The 17,231-nt window shown below is 41.5% G+C and overlaps 2 protein-coding genes across 10 annotated transcripts in view; one reads left to right on the top strand and one right to left on the bottom strand.

The window, feature by feature from the left end:
* The first annotated feature begins 39 nt into the window (after window positions 1-39).
* The window catches only part of TMCC1 (transmembrane and coiled-coil domain family 1), a 212,795-nt gene continuing 195,603 nt past the window's right edge, over window positions 40-17,231 (top strand). For 2 of the 9 annotated variants that reach the window (XM_076346759.1, XM_076346747.1), the window contains exon 1: window positions 15,300-15,368. The gene's annotated coding sequence lies outside the window, so the exon portion shown is untranslated. Of the gene's footprint in view, window positions 105-362; window positions 508-2,773; window positions 2,790-10,253; window positions 10,364-15,237; window positions 15,369-16,133; window positions 16,179-16,421; window positions 16,453-17,231 lie in introns of those variants that run through there. The other 7 variants (XM_076346752.1, XM_076346748.1, XM_076346755.1 and 4 more) reach the window with 7 other exon arrangements.
* TRH (thyrotropin releasing hormone) lies at window positions 13,356-15,409 on the bottom strand. Its single transcript, XM_076346761.1, has 2 exons — window positions 15,214-15,409; window positions 13,356-14,012 (listed from the first exon to the last, which is right to left on the bottom strand). The coding sequence occupies exons 1-2, from the start codon at window positions 15,407-15,409 to the stop codon at window positions 13,426-13,428; spliced, it is 783 nt and encodes a 260-aa protein (XP_076202876.1). The 3' UTR covers window positions 13,356-13,425.

Genomic DNA, 17,231 nt, shown 5'->3' with positions numbered 1-17,231 from the left:
CGCCGACCGCCGGAGGAGCGGCCGTCGGGAGCCCCCGCCCCGCCCGTGGGGTCCGCCGGCCCTGCGGCAGGCGGCCGGGCCTCACCTCAGCACCTAGGCAGGAGGTGCGTGTCTCCAACAGCAGGGGAGGTGCGGCCCGCCGCGCTCCCACCCGCTCGGCGCCTCGGCTGCCCGGGAGCGGGAGAGCCCGGCGGAGGGCGGGGCGAGCGCCGAGATATCGATGGGCGGGAAGGGTGGGGACAAGGAGGGCTCATCCGGGGCCGGAGGGAAACGCGAGGCCCAGCTAAGGCGTGCGCTGCCAAGCGCAGAGCTATCGATGCAGGGCGAGGTCGGCGGGCCGGGGGCGGGGCGGAGGAGGAGGCGGTGGCGGCGGCGGCGGCCTGGGCCTAGGCCTAGGCCTGGGCCTGGGCCTCCTCTAAGGGAAGCGCGGTGGCCGCTCCCCTGTTTTCAGCCACCCTGGAACAGGCCCTAATGGCGGGGCCCGCTGGAGCGTCCCGAGGCGCGCAGGTGTGTATGAGAGAGGTGGTACGAGATTGTGGTGACAGAATCCTCCCAGGAGTGGGACGGCGTTGCCGCGCTTGGGGCGGGGAGACTGGCCCCCTCTCTGGCCTCCCGCTGCTTCGGGACATTTCGCATAACACTTACCCCTTCTGCTAGCTGCTGGTGGTTTTGTGCTTTGTATCCTTATTAGTGAGTATGCTGGGAAGAGGACCAGCGCTGCTAACAACGACAAGCCTGATGCTCCCTTTCTTAGCCTGCCAAGTCACTCAAAAGAAAGTGTTCCAAAACTGTAAACCATAGCACTAGATGATATGCTACTTACAGAACCACAAATAGAGTTCAGGAATCCCACTACCGCTTGCCCTTGCCGCCTGACAGATAGTTGTGTAAATCAATGACAGAAGCTCTTCAGTATTCCCTTTCTGATGCTAGTTTCTGTTTAGTCTCAACTGGCAGAAATCTGTGCTGTCCCACATTCCGTAGTGTACGGAGGAAATAATAGTGTGTGACCATGCTTCTGCTTCATCTGTTAGAATTACAGGCATTTGGAGGCAGAGATCTTCTTATGTGACGATGCTATTTATGCTTCAGTCCTATCCATTAAAGGTGGATTTTCACTGTTAATGTCCTGCACTTTTATCCTTGAAGTTAAGTCCTTTAAAATATTTTCAACAGGGATCGGGCGGGGGGGGAGCTGTTTTCCAAGGCATGTATTATAACTAGATGCCCAACTCCTAGGGACTTCAAATCCCAGATAAAGGATATTGGATGGTCCCAAGTGGGATAAGGGATCCATCCTTCATTCATTTCATGGCTGGTTTTAGTAGCCATTCTAAATTTTGGTCTCATTCCTGCGATCTGGTCTTTGTGGGCTCACTATTACATGACCACTCTCAGCACCTTGTCACATCACCAATGAATTTCACCTGGTTTGTATTTATAGTTCCATCATCCATCAAAAGTATAATGGGAAATCAAAGTCTTAAAACCGAACTGATTTAACCATAGGAGTAAATGAATGTAATAAACAGTCAAACTCTCTTGATTTTTTTATATGTACAGTTTCCTGTTAAGAACCATTACACCCTGGTTTTCAAAACCATGCAGTCTTGATTCATTTAGGAATAGAGAAACAGGCAGCTGTGGAAATAACGTAGAATCCCAGTTACAGTCACCTTCTTATTCAGCATGCAAAACATGGACTCAATTTCTCTTTGATACTAAAAACTGATAGGAGATCTTATCATGCAGTAAAAGCTGCCCTGGTCAGGTACTCTCTCTGCAGCGCACTCAGGTAAATTATAAGCTGTTAAGCTTTTTTCAGAAGGTATGATTGATTGTTACATTTTTTTATTTGTTTAATAAGTTAAGGGGCTGTATTAACCCCAGGGTCTTAAGAACCTGAAAATATTTTAAGTGTTAACTAGTTTCATTTTAAACTTGAAGAGTCCTCAGCCTATAGGGACTAGAAGCAAAACTAGCGGTGTATGTAAAGAAGGATCGTACTTAAAGGATGAAAAGGAAAAAGTAGAAGTAACCACCTGACTTTTCATACTACTTCTGTTATATAAAAAGTGTATTTCTGGCCTCCTCCAGACTTAGCTGGAAGGATTTAACCACACATGGAACAGGCCTGCCAAGATGTGCTCAATATACTCAGTCCTGAGCTGGCAAAGCCTTCTAGCATGCACATCTCATCAAAGCTCCTGGGTTTTCTCATTGCATAGGCCTATATTTGTAATTGGGGCTTCAATTAATAAACCTCTTCTCTCATTACTGTCATCTTTTACTGTCCTCTTTTTTTTCCCTGGTGCCTATTTTCTGATCTCTCTTATTGTGTTCACACCCTGAGAGGGCACCTTTTCCTACACAAGTACGTGAGTCTTGAATCCAAGCAGGGTTAGTCTCCTGTGATATTTCTCAATAGGGAATGGTTATCTGCATCAGTTTCAGGTCTAAGACTTTAAGCCTTGTCTCAACAGGGAAGACCCTGGAACAGTCATTGTGGAATAGCAGTTATTCTGCATTAGCTCCTATATAGACTCTTACTCTTCCTGTGAGCATCACGTTCAAGCACCCATGTTATAGAAAGAAACAAGAGGGGGAACAAATTTGGGATAGCTACAGCACTTTGAATTTCTGCTTTCCCAGATTCATATTAATTCTGAGAGTGTTCCTTATCTTGGCAAATCCTGAGATTAAAAACTGTTGAATGCAGGAATTACAATATTTCCTTGTTTCTCTAATACAGCTAGCAGATTTTTGGGCATTCAAGTATGCTTCTAATGGTAAGTGTATCTGCTTAGTGCTGGAAGATTCAAATTATTACCTCTGTGATAATGCCAGCAGAGTCATTTCATGCCATTCTTTGGGGCAGGCACGCACTTCCTTCAAGGAAAGCTTTAGGAATGTGGATTATGCTCATAGTTTTGAAGTTGTCTTTAATTCTGTACGATGTGAGTTGTCTTTCACAGTTCTGAAAGAAGTCAAAGGAAGGCACTGCAGGCAAGATTTAAGGGAACAGTTTGTAAATCCTATTGTATTTCCCTTTGAGTCACCAAATGTGAGTTTGGCCTTCAGCCTCCATTTTTTCTGCTTGTTTATGTCTTATGATACTCACTTAACGCAGAAGTATCCCTGTATTACCCCACGTATCTGATGCATCTTTCAGACCAGAAGCTAAGAATTTCATTAGCTCGTCCATAAGGCAACATTTCTTTGCAAAACAGACTGGAAAATCCAGGGTTTAATTGATCCCCATCCCTGATGATGCACCTGTGTACTAATCTGTGGGCTTTGTATGGGGTAGGAGGAAGCGGGCAGTTGGGGATGTGAAGGAGGGGTTTGCAGTGTAATGCTTGAGGGGGGTAAACCTGGAGCCACACAGGGTACTGTTTTTCCCAATTGTGTTCCTGTCCTTGGAGGAAGAGAGCAGGAACCAGCCTGAGGCTCAGTGCCTTTGAGGATTCACTTGCTGTGGTGTCATCCTCCTTCCCCTGGATTTGCTGGAGCTGGGCTGTTCCATAGCGCTGAGCCATGCTTGTGCCTTGGGAAAGCTCAGGTGGAACCAACTACCTCTCCCTTTGTTGTTACCTTGCTCCTTTTGTCCAGACCTCTGTTGAGGCCAGTGATTTATAACTCACCAAGCCAGTGAAAGAATGCTCCAGCAATACAAGTGTCTCTAGAAGAGCTGCAAGATCTGTGCTTGGGTGGGAGGGTAGTGAGTATGAGAAGGGCCATAGTGGGAATAAGTGAAAAAGAAAAGATGAGTAGATGCAGGGCTTGTTAGGGGGGTTTCTGTAGGCATTTCAGTTTTCTTGTTCCTGTTTCATGTGCATGTTTTGTTCATTTAGTGGGTGTAGGGAAGGGACAAGAAGAGGGGTAGGTGGGGAATGGAAGACGTGCCTGTCACTAGATGGCACGCCAAGCGCGTCTGAAAGCAACTGAAGACCTGCTGAGGGCCTTTGCAGTGGATTTCACAGCACATGGGGCTGCTTAGCCATTTGTTTTAAAGATTTTTCTCCTGCAGCAGGCAGGATAGTCCTGCCTGTTGAGCTGTGAGCTGACGACCCAGGCAGCTCGGTCCTCTCCTGTCATTCAGAAGTAGTAAGAATCAGGTATAAGGAAAAGCGAGTCTGTACTGAACAGCAAGCTCTTTCCTTAAACCTGCCTTTCTCTACAGCTTCAGTAACTGCTCATTTTCAAAAGGAAAGTCTTAAAGGCTTATTAAAATGGTAAATACAATGAAGGACGTCTAATAGCCTACAGTTGGGACACAAACAATACAGTGAGAAGGACTGCCTACAGCGAGTTGTGACAAGGATGATAACATGCTGGGATGTGCGCTTGAAATGAAACATTTCACTGAATCTTTAGTTAGTTAATTGTGCTCTTGTGCATGTTCTACATTTGACCACAGACTATGAGAATGCATCTTATCAAATGAATCTTTTTGAATTACTGATAAAACAGCACGTTGTGTCAATCACTCTTGAGAAATTTCATTCAACATTTTGAAAGAAAAATGCCATTTGTTTGCATGTTTCTGAATATAAATGGTCTTTAGCACTTCCTGAGGAACTCATTCCCCATTAAGTGATTGCACCTGTTTAATATGATTTGGATCTTTATGAGAGTATTAGATCTTATTGGAGTCTCTCAGAGAGAATTATAGAAGTGATAATACAAAGTTAGCATGTCAGATGTAGCGTTGAATGTGTTGAATGGTGTCCGTTCGCTCCCAAAGGGAAACTGGGGCTCCCGTGTCCCTGAGGGCCCCATGTCCCTTTACAGAGGTGGAGCATAATCTAGGTTTGTGCTGGTGTAAATGAGAATAGACTTTGGCTGCTTGTCACTTAGTCAAGCTCATCACACTTTCCCACAAAGAGAGTGTTCACAAAATGAAGAAATCCAGGTCAGTCTAAAGCAATCCAGTTTACGCTTCTTCAAAAGTTAATTTGTCTTCATCCAGCTAGTTGCAATAGGAACAGAGGTATTTGGGGACAGATTAAACCTTACTGAAATGCTACAGATGCTGTTGGGGACTGAATTTGAATCAGTAATGGCTTACCATTGTGAATCAATGTAAAAGAGCAACAGCACAGGAAAGGAATGTGTTCCAAACACTTGCTCAAAAGACACAGAGTGAGGCATGTACTGCCCCGTTCTGCCACTGGAATATAAAAGCTCAGCCTGCAAAACCACACATCCATTATGTAATGCCTCCTACACTGCCGCACTCAAAGTCCTTTGCAAACACTGAGTAAATAAGTTGTAAAATATGTTTGTGAGCTGTTGCAATAACTCTTAACAGTGAATTTTAGGACCCATTCTGTTGCTAAGTTGGTCATTGCTACTAATGTCCAAGAGGAGAGACTTCAGTGGGAATTCAACTGAGAAGAGGGACACAGTCAGCCCTGTAGCCATGGCACAGTCCTGTCAGAAATGTATTCCAGTTAGGTTCGTGTATTCTTTGACTTCCTGTAATATCTTTAGTGCCATTTGGAATGTTAAATAATGGAATCTGATCCCAGCACAGGAGAGGTAAATGTAGACTAGAAGTAATTCTTGATGATGCCTGTCTACTTCTCGAGGAATGCAGTGGAACATTTTTGCACAAATATGGCTTACTCACTGAAAAAAAAGTTTAAAATATCTGAAAATTAACAGTGTTGAGTTCAATATAGACTTTGGGGCAGAAGCAGAGTGGAAAATCAGAGTGTTCTTCCTAAGTATTCCCTAAACTAAACAGCTAGTTAATTTAAATTGATGCTGTGTTTAAAATTTGCCTAAATTCAATTTTATAATTTAATGATAAATTTTAAAAAATTCATTTTAAATCTCCTAACATTGAAATGGGTAGCACAAAATGCTTCCTACAACATAAAATGATCTTTGATTTTAATTTATCTGAGAAAACTTTTTTGTTTGTTTGTTTAGGTGGATCTAAACCAACATTTTCTGTATTTTTCATTTTGTTCAGAGAACTAAAAAATTTGCATATCACTGTTCCTTTTAGCGAAACTCATATATTCAATATACTCAAGTTACTTATAGTAAACATTTTGATACAAACCAAATTTGTTTAATTAGTCCATGCAGAGAGGATAGAAGCTACATTTCCATGCCAAACCCATGATTTTTCCTGTGTTTGCAGACTCTTCAATCAAAACTGACAGCATGATGATTTGTAAGAGCTTCAGCTGACAACTTGTTGAATGCCATTTATCTGATTTGCCTATTAACTGCTTCAGTATTGGCAGGCCAGTCATCTACATAAGTTTATTTGGTCCCTTAACACTGCTGAAGAATCTGGCATATTGGTCCTGAGTGCCATGGAATGGCACCACTTTTACATAGAGTAGGTGAATTATAAAGAGGAGAGACAGGACGATTCAGAATTCCTTTGTGTTTACATTTTATTTAATGTTTTAACTGTAGGATCCATACGCCACAACGTCTAGATTATGTTCAGGGCTCATTTCAGATTTCAAGCACACCCATGTTGGGGTGCTGCCTCTCTTGTCTTCTATTTCCCCTACAAATTTGTACAGCAACCAATTCCCATCTTGAAAGCATCATGTCTAAAATTAGTAAGTGGAATACCCTCAACAGTGGGTATTTGTCAGTGAATGATTTGTGATTTTTTGCAGGGCTGTTGTTGCTGTCTTCTTCAACAACACCTGCTTGTTCAAAGAGCTTGCTTTTTGTCTTGACTGCTTTGGCTCAGAGAACCTTTCATAAAGGCTTACTATATTTTTCATTTGTCTTGGCTTTTCTCTCTCCTCCTCTTCCTCTTCTCTTTTTACAATAGCTTCTCCAGGCACCCCACACATCAGTACCAGCTTCAGAATCAAGGGGGAACTTACGCTGGAAACATATGCTTCTCTGTGAAAATTAGTTTAAAACAGCAATAATCATATTTCAGGCAACCTCTTCAAAGCAGGTCACTTTCCCTAGTTTTCCCAGTCATAATCTCACATTTTCCCTGTACCAATCAGCTATTAAAGTGTCTACACTGCATCATACTCAATTGCATTCATTTAGGATATCCATTATCGAGAGAAGATGGCAATGAACTAACTTCCTTTGATATGGCAAGTTGGATCCTGGTTTACCTCCGTCCCATTTTGCAGGAGTATTTGCGTGATTTATTAAGTCCAGATTCTCCCTCTTTCCAATTCATGTGAACAGGAGGAAGGTGCAGTGTATGTTAGCTGTGAGTAAACGAGGAAGGCGTTCCTTCAGTCACGCAACAATTCCTGTGCCAGTGTGTGAGGTACTGCTTTCTTGTCTGGATCACTGGCTGTCAGTTCAAACCAAAGTGGCTGAAATAAACTCAAGAGCTGTCTTTGCCTTTTGGCTAGGATCATTCCATTATATTAGTATCTGACATGTCCCGTCTCTGTCAGGAGCCAATATCATGCTCCAGCATACCAATGCAATTTGTGATCTAATAAGATTTTGGTTCTGCTTTACACTCCTTCAGCCTGTGCTCCTTCATCTCATGTAAGCAGACAAAGTGAATTGGCAGATAACTGATAAATGTCCTTTTCTTGGTTTCCTTCTTAGGACTTTTAAGCTGCAGTGGTTTCATCAAGGAAAACAAATCCCAAATGTCTTTACACAGGTCTAAAAGTAATCTCAAGGCAGGTAGATAACTCAGTTTTCTCAAGGAACTTTGCCATCTGTTTTTATCAGAGGTCTCTGTGTTCAGCCTGAATCCTTTCTCGTTACCCTGTAGGAGTGGGGAGTTCATGCTGTTCTTGTTGGGAGGGAAGCGGGACTTCTACACTCTAATGCAGATAGTCCACATATCCATTTCCTAAAAACAGAAGGATTTCCCTGTCTGCATCTTTTGTGTCATGTCTCTCTACAGCCTAGACCTCACCCAGGCTCATCCCTTCTGCAGTGCTTCTCCGCTTGACTGCTTTTGATCATAGTTTTTATTCATAGCAATGTCCTGACTGATGCTTTAAAATTGCAGCTGGCTGATTAATGTTAACCGAGTTACCAGGCAAGCAGTGACTCCATCTCAGCTATGGTGATGATGTTGTTTTCTAACTTTCTCCAACTAATGAGTCATTAAAAGTAGTAATAAAGGGGTTTGTTGGGCCACATGTCCCTTGGAAACATTCAGCCCATGCTAATTACAGTTGATTAGCAAAGAGGTCAAGGCTGATAAGTGTGTGGGAGGGGGCATGGAACAGTAATGGTGAGAGGAGTTGAAAATATATAGAGCTTGTTCACATAAACTTTCCCCTCCTGTTGAAAACAAAGCTCATTTTGAAGACACTTGTAAAAGTTGGTCTTTAGGAATCAAACTCCCTTATGTCTCAATAACTGGTAACATGCCAGAAATGTAAAACTGCAGTAGAGTAAACAAAGAACTCATCTGTGCACAGTTGTTTTAGTCTCAATTAAAGCTGGAAATAAAATTTTGCATGACTGTGGTGCCACATTAGGGCCAGTGCACAGCTTTGCTCTGTGGACCTAATCCGGATTCTGCAGAGGAGATTTTTCCACTGACTTCCATGACCTTTGGGCCAAGTCTGCTATTGATTTGTTATCATTCCTGAAGAGCCACAGACTGTCTTACAGACAGATAGTGCACTTCATGAAGGAAATTTGCAACTGAAAGGCCCTGTTCTGCAATTATCAAAATGTGCAGATACATTTATGCCTGTGACTGAGCAAAGCTAGTAACGTGTAGATGTTTGCATGGATGTTAAATTCTAATAAAAGATGACAGTGAGGGGAAGGTATACAATAAAAATTAGATGATGTGCAATTAACAAATTCTTACCTTATAACTGAGTAGTATATATCTGTGTAGTTCATGTTGCTAAGAGATTGCACTATATTTACTCTTCAAAGCAGCAGAGCATTATAGAATAGAAGCTGGTTCTTTTCTGGCTAGTCCCTTAACCAAACTCCAGAGCCAAAAAGTTTTTAGGGTGTAGGTAAATCTGACACATACGTAACTTCAGAACTTGTGCTTATGTGTGTTTCATAGTCACAGAACTGTCAAATCACAAGTGGCAGGTGGTCCTCTGAGAATGATGTCTGTAGGAGAAAGAATGTTGTACTTGAACGGTGGTATGTCTGCAACACTGATGAAGACAGGAAGAAATAATTGAGAGGTGAAATTTTCATGCAGATACTGAGAGAAAATGTACTTTCAATCAAAACAAAAATGGACAAATTTTGTTGGCAAGATTGAAATATTGTTTTGAGTTACTTAAAAAAAAAAGTAGAACTCTTAAAATATGTAATCTTTTTCCCCAATGAAAACCCTCTCTTTCCTTTTCTTGAGTGACAGTCTTTTATGCAAGTAATGGAATGACTGAATAATTTTCTCCATTGAAAGTAAATGCTAGCTTTTGAAAGTTTTAAAGGGAAAATTTAATATAAAATGGAGAAAACCAGGATTTTTGTTCCCTTTTTGTAAATGCTCTTATGTTTCGAAAAAGGCATGGGATTAAATAAGGTTATCAGATCCCTGCCAGGTGCAAGTTCTAACCTACCTGCAAAATTTGAATTCGGTGATTAATTTTATTCTTTCCTAGGTTGCACTTGTAGCTCTATCTCCAAGTGTTTTCAGAGATAATGTAGCTCCATGAGCCATGTTTAGCATAAAAAAAAAAAATCATGTAGGTGCAGGAACCCCAGGATTAAAGAGAACTACAGCTAGCTATAATTAGACAAATATCTGTGGAAAGTTAAGAGCATCCTACTTCATCCTCTTGGGATTTCTGTCAGGGCTGTCACTTTTCTGGCTACTTGGCAATGATGGTTGCATTTTTATGGTGCCTCAGTAGCAGGTTTGCTGGCTCTTTTGACTGTTATATACATGGGAAATACGATGCAGAAAAGTCCTGTATTCAGTTCTGTTTCCAGGGTCATCCTCTTCAAGTTTCTAGGATTTTCAAACCCAGGTCATTGACAGAAGCTCAGGACTTTTGGCTCATGTTTCAGTCTCCAAATTATTTTGTTTTCTGTTCAAGGACGTATCAGGCCAGCATCAGGACCCGTACATGTGCTTCTCTGAATGGAAATCTGTGTTTTGTCCTTGTCCTGGTTTTGGCAGGGATAGAGTTAATTTCCTTCCTAGTAGCTGGTACAGTGCTGTGTTTTGGATTTAGGATGAGAACAATGTTGATAACACACCCATGTTTTAGTTGTTGCTAAGCAGTGCTTGCACTAGACTTTTCAGCCTCAGAGGCACACTATACTTTTCAGCTCCCCGTGCTCCACCGACTGAGCAGGCTGGAGGTGCACAAGAAGCTGGGAGGGGGCACAGCCAGGACAGCTGACCCAGACTGGCCAAAGGGACATTCCATACCATGGGACGTCATGCTCGGTACATAAACTGGGGAAAGCTGGCCAGGGGGGGCCACTGCTTGGGGACTGGCTGGGCATCCGTCAGTGGGTGGTGAGCAATTGCACTGTGCATCTCTTGCTTTGTATATATTATTATTATTATTATTTTATTTCCATTATTAAACTGTTTTTATCTCAGCCCACGAGTTTTTCTCACTTCTACTCTTCCAATTCTCTCCCCCATCCCACTGGGGAGGTGGGGGGAGTGAGCAAGCGGCTGTGTGGTGCTCAGTTGCCAACTGAGATTAAACCACGACAGTCCTTCAGACTGGCTACTGGCCTACACAACTTAGAAGGAGATCTTTCACATGTAGTCCCACCCCTGTCCAGGAATCCCTGAGAGTGTTTCTGTCATTTTCCAGAGACCCTTTGCTGGAGTAACAAAGGGTTTTTTTAAAGTAATTGAAATGGGTCAGAGCTTTCCCAGTATCTGCTTACGCTGAGCCTCTCCCAGCCAGGCAAGTGCATTTTCAGCAGCTCCAAACTGAGGCCCATTTTAAAAACCGCAGGCATGATAGTAACTATGTGATAAATCTGATTTACTGTAAAGTGCTGTCAGCTCAGGCTTGGCTCTAAAAAAAAAAAAAACAACACAAAAATCCCCAACAAAACAACTCAAAACCAATAGAAATAATTCCTTTAGAAATTATAGTAGTGATAGCCTTGCTTTTAAACAGATAAGTAGCCCCTGGCAGAACTTGGCATCTCTGAAAATACTGCAGCACTCAGAACCTAAAATACAGAAGATGGAAAAATTAGACTTACCTAAAATCAGTTGTGCTAGCTTTTCAGTGGCCACACTGAGAGGAAAGCACACTCTTCCCTTTTTAATAAGTGATTGATTTATTGATAATAAAGTGCATCTGAGATTTACTCAGAATGGTAGATTTTATAGGCAGTAACCTAATAGCTTGAACCAGCTGTTTGTAGCTGCACATTAAAACTTTGACCTTGGGCTTTCATGCTACTCTCCCTTCCCCACCTTGGCTTTCTTGTAGCAGCCACAGCAGCATCCTTGTCTTGAAGGAACTGTGATGTGTTTTTTGCTGTTACCCATGTTTACCCACTTGGTAATTTTTTCTTTCCTGTTTTTCACTTATTTTGGACATTTTATAGCAAGAGGTGGTTGCCTTGTGTAGTAGTGTTCCCTGAGGTTTAAGAAGCATTCATTCATTGCTGGAAATGGTATACGAAATGGTATTCTTTAGAGAAATCTTTTTTTCCCTTATAAAATGAAAACTGAACATTTTAAAAGACATCATATACAGAAAGTGTGCTGCAGGAATTTGAAGTGTATGGAATGTTCCCAGCTACCTCCTCTGAGGATTTCTTCAGCACTTGTTAATTAGAAAACGCCTGTCAATAGAAGAGGTCTGCCAGTTTTCACATATATTAAACAGCATATTATCTCCAAAGTTAAAAATTGTTTGATAGACCATATTAAGTGTTGATCAGCCTGGGAACATCTAATGTCAGTGAAACTTGCTGAGATGATTAATTATTCTTCTTCAGGGTAACTAAACCATATGGCAAAACTAACTTCTATAACTGAGGAATTGCTCTGAGGCACTGAGTGGGGAAACAATCCTATTTAAAAGGAACACTCAAGGCACTTAATGTGTCTTGATGGTATTGAGAAGGATGAATGTCAGTGGAAAACATACTCATTTGTTTATAACAAAATAACATTCTAGTGATATATTGACATGCTCTAACCTCTTTGAAAGTACAAGAAGTGATATGAATAACTCAATGCACTCAGTAACTGCATTAATTGCAAAAATCAGTAAATCTATTTTTTAGACCTATGAACAGGAAATCAGACTTCTAGTAAAGTTCCCTGGGAGCTACGTGACAATGTTGCTCTGGGTTTAGCCCAGATGCATAATTTTGTGTGTCATACAGGTCGAAGATTTAAAAAGGGAATCTATCTATATACAAATCATCCTTCCACTTCAGTAGCAAAACAGTTTTATGTATAAACATGTGCTCACCACCAGCATGCAAGAAGATTGTGCCTAGAAAAATATCCTTTGATATTAATTCATTTATTTTTCTTTAGCTTGAGTTGGTTTTATGTTTTTCACTCTATTACAGTATGTTTGCACAACCAATGATACCCAGAGTTGACTATTGATGTTTATTGAATCATTCATATCAAATAAACACTTTTGGGAGTCTAACCACGGAAAGTAAAAGCATTCATTTGAGAGGAGAGAAATCAGAAATTCTTATTGGAAGAAAAGGATGTCTGCTTGTTTCATTTTTAAATGTCTGAGGCGAAGGCATGATTTCAAGTGGCATGACTGAAATGTGGACACACCGGGGTGGGAGTTCTAGTATGGGGTGTACGCAGTCAGGTTCACAACTTGCGGTTGAGATGCTCTGGGATGCATTAACCCTTTGCACTGTGCAGCCTCTTAGATGAAAAAGGTTTTTATGTGCCAGTTCCAAGTCAAACTATGAAGTTAGTCATCTAATCTGTTACAGTTGGAACAGTTCCTATCTCTGTTTAGTGCTTACTGTCTGGACAGATTGTAGTGTGCAAGGGTTCAGGTCTCATTAATGTATCATATAGAATTGAAAACCTATTCAATTTCATTTTGAAATAATTGGCATATTTTGTTCTTTTTTCTCCCTCTCAATTTACTGATTTCACTGACATGAGAGGAAACCATATAATTATTCCACTGTAGTAGCATCAGAACAGATATTTAAGAGCCTGTTATAGTCATTTGGGAATAGAAAATTGGACACACATAGTGGGATTATTCTAGGGTCTGGGCCCGTAAGGAAATGAGCACTCTTAACTTCCTAAAGTGGGGGAGCTGAAGACTCTCAGTACTTGCCTGTCCCATTCAACTGGGTCCTTTATTTCCTTTACTTTAAGTGTGTGACAAAGCCATTAACTTAAATGGGAACATTAACGCACTGAAAGATAGGTGCAGAGGTCAGCAGCAGGAAGCCAAAAGGGAGTGAACAGAATCTTTTAGTGGTCTGGCAGTTTACTTCACCAAATGTAAATGATACACAATTATTTTCTCATTCCTCTGTTTCACTCTCCCATGCTGATCTCTTTCCTGGGTGCTGACGTTTTTCTTCTACCCTGTCTTTGCTAACATTTTCTACTAAATCAAGCAACAAGCTGCCTTTGTTACAGGTGAAAGACTCCTGAAAGTTGCAGGGGCCTGCATCATCTGGGCTGTCAGAATTCCAGTGCCTTTTTCCAGGGTGCTGGCGTTTCTCACCATATCGGTCATTTAGGTCTACCTCATCATTCCAGCCTCTTTTGCTAGGATGCTGGCGCTTGTACATCAGATACCTTCTGCCTGGATGCTGTCTTTTGGATAACTCATTCAAGTAGGCTAGCTGTGCATTAGGGATGTCAGCATACTGATCCGACAATGACCTTCTGCCAGGATGCTGTTGCTTTTTCAGCTGCACATAGCCATCAAGGTCATCTTCTATCTCTCTTTTCCCTGGATGCTGCCTCTTCTGAATGTCTCCATAAGATGTGTCTTCCTCAACATGTCTTCTTCCAGGATGCTGTCTCTTCTCCAGGTCACTTAGGTACTTTTTCCCAGGGTGTTGTCTTTTGGAAAGCCATTCGGGCAGAGGGGCATTTGATTCTGTCCAAGGAAAAGAGTAATGTTAATGAGCCCCCATAATCCTCACTAAGGAAGTTGAAATGGGAATTTGTGGAGTTCTGTGGTGCAGGATCATAATCTGTTGCTCATGATGCCCATTTAATTTCACAGTTAAGTGTATGGTCTTGAATTTGATCACTCTGGATGGCATCTGTCAAAACAGTTCTGGCACATTTTTAGCAAGGATGGATTGATACATAAGGAACTAGCTGCAGCCAAAGGGGAAGACATGCAATGACAAAGCCTAATGTATTAATTCAGGTAAATGTGTCAGATTCAGGTAAAGGGAGGTGAGTAAAAGATGCTGAGCAGCTGGAAGAAATAAGCTGCAGAAGCTGAGTATGGGGAAGAGCTGGAAATCGGCATGAGACAGGGAAAGGATAGGGCTGAGACACAAGTAGAAGCAGGGATGTGGACATTTGAAAGCCAGCTCAGTATTTCCAGCTACCAATCATAACTCTATTAGTATCTCTTACTCATTCTTAAGCTCTTTTTAATATTTCAGGTCTGGGATCGACATGACCAACTCTCAGTGTTCATGTGAAGAGGGAGGAAGGCTTTTTCTATGGGCACTTGGGGACAGCTCCTCTTTCCTGAAAGGGCTCTGTGCTCCTTGTTGGTGGCAGGCACCTATGTGCTGCTTCTTGCAATCCCTGAGTCTGATTTGCTTTCACTGCTGTGACTAGTGAGAGCAGAGCATCTGCAAGCTAGGAGGTGGCAGACACTAGAGCAGCCTCTGCATTCCCAGCCATGGAAAAGCCCACCTCTGTTAGGGTGTTAGAAACCAGTGGGTTGAGGTAGTAGGTGAATGGCAGCACTCCCACCTCCAATTAACATTAGGTACAGGGTCCGCAACTGGGGAATGTCCTCCACGTGTCCTCTTAGAGCTTCCCTAGAGAAGTACTTGCCAGATGGGCAAGTTTTCTGTGACAGGCTTCTACCTTCTTATTATGCAGCAGCTGCTTAGTGATGGTACAGCATTGCCTAAGCGGGGAGATCTTAGAGAAGAAAATGCCTTTTGAGAACTCTGTGTCAGTGTATTGCAGCAGACCTCCTATCCTTCCCCTCCCTTTAGAGTAGTAAATATATACATTAGAACCTGGGAACTATACATTGGATCTTATGATCTCAGCCAAGTACTATGCCAACATCACCAGATGGATGTCCCCAGTGTTATATATACCTTTATTCATCTCGTCTTCCTTTTCAGCTTTCTTGAGGACAGACTGAAGAATGATGCTTTCGGATCTCTGCAGGATATCATCCAGGGTACTTCTTCCCATGTTCTCACTTCCCTCTGGAAGGGGCTGCCCATCGTTGAGGCAAACACCACACAAGGTCAGGCAGAGGAGCAGCAGTGGCAGCTGGATAGGTGGCATTATGGGACGGGGGTTCCTGCAGCTTCCATGGGAGAGAGAACAAGAGGGGAGGAGGATGGAGCAAACAAACCTAGCAATAATAGCTATATTTCCAGACGCTGAAAAAGAAATACGGCACTGCTGAAGGGATTGCAGTCTCTTATGAGGGTCCTTCCTCATTTCTGTTACTAACCTCTCAGTTTATTTTATATTCTTCAAAGAATCTGTAAATTCTTCATAATTAAAACCAGGCACTTGTTCATTTTTCTGGCAGAATAAATATGAACATTTTAAACACCTAACTTCCTGATGCACAGATGGTTCTGAAAGCCAGTGATTTTGCTTTGCCTTCTGCCAAGAGGCAAAAATAATTTCCCTCTTGAACTCTGTGTTAACTGTTGCCCCACATAAGGTACACACACATATACCTGCACTAACAATCTCTACCAGGCAATTCCCTTTGCTAAGGGTTCATTTTAAAATAACACTGGGATTTGCAGCACTTTCATTCCACCTTTAGTTAAAGCCCGACTTTAATAGTCCATTAGTTCTTTAATTATTTCTATACATTTAAAGTAGCCGTGTGTCTGTATATTTCTCAATATAATAAGATAGCTATGCTCCATTTTTCAGGGAGATTTCTTGCATTGGGGAAGCACCTCATATTTTTTTCAGATACAATAATAATAATCATATCCTCTATTACCTCTTGCCCAGATAACAAGTGTTTTTCTATTTCTTCTAACTAGCACTGGAATTCCTGACGCACTTATCATGGATTTATTTTCCAGTAAGCAGAGTTCCTTCAATAGAATGGAATACATCTTTAATACTAGTATAGCAGTCACTTAGCTAAATTATATCTTCAGAACATAAAAGAAATGCACAATTTTACAAAGTTCTACAAATTTTTAAAATAGTAAGTTTATTACCTCTCTTATTGGCAGGTTTCTATCCTTCTGATGAAGTCCTTGGATAACAGTCCTAACAATATCACATAGGCTATTTGGCTCAGAGAAATCTTTAGAAGGAAAGTTAGAATCAGCTACAAAGGAAATGATTTGGTAAATTACCTGGTTTGTAGTTTCAGATTTTTGCTTGATGCATCTGCCAAGAGATTGTTCAGTCCTTTAAAGCTGTTTGCACATCTGAGCTTCAAAGTTGCCCTTTTTCTGCTACAGACACACACAGTACACAATAGAACTGTTGCTAAGTTCTCTTTGGATGGCTTGTGTCTCCGTACTTATACCGTACTGCCTCTGAACCCTTTATGCAAATAGCTGTGAGGTAATTTAGGTGATGTGTTGGTTTTTTTTTTAGTGATGTCACAGATCTGCATTTTGAATGCATTGTAAAACTTTGATAGTTATTTGCTGACCTCCCTATATCCATGCTTGACTCCCAGAAATTGCTATTTTTCCATTCTCTAAAGAGATTATGTTGAATTTTATGTAACACAGCATAGAGAAAAGGAGGTTTTTCTCTGCTTAACAAAAAGAAGCTTATGTATCCTCTATTAAGCAAGCACTGTGGAGTAAATGCAAAGAGGTAGGTAATTTATTAAGCTAAGGAAGAAAAACAATGAAAAAAAAGTAATGGATTGTATTTAAATAAGTTTATACCATGGGTTCTTATTCTGAATGACACTATACAGTTTTTGGCTCACAATTCCGTATTTTCTTGGCATAGGGTTCCATAAACAGTAAAATAGAATATGAGGCGCATAGCATTAGATATTAAAACATCGTTACGTTGCTGCTACGTGTTTCAAAAAGCATTGTACTATTGTAACTAGGAATAAGAGTTCCTCTCTTTAACCCACCTGTCTATTTAAGGTATTCTT

Source organism: Aptenodytes patagonicus, chromosome 8, assembly GCF_965638725.1.
Source record: "Aptenodytes patagonicus chromosome 8, bAptPat1.pri.cur, whole genome shotgun sequence".
Taxonomy (NCBI): domain Eukaryota; kingdom Metazoa; phylum Chordata; class Aves; order Sphenisciformes; family Spheniscidae; genus Aptenodytes; species Aptenodytes patagonicus.
The sequence above is the reverse complement of the archived record's forward strand: the minus strand, read 5'-3'. Positions and strand labels throughout refer to the sequence as shown.

Excerpts from the sequence above, each read along its gene's own strand:
- TRH (XM_076346761.1), bottom strand. The coding sequence starts at position 15,409 with ATGCCACCTATCCAGCTGCCACTGCTGCTCCTCTGCCTGACCTTGTGT. Across the intron at positions 14,013-15,213 it reads GGAAGACGAGATGAATAAAG|AATCAAATGCCCCTCTGCCC; the intron begins GTATATATAACA and ends TTCCTTGGACAG.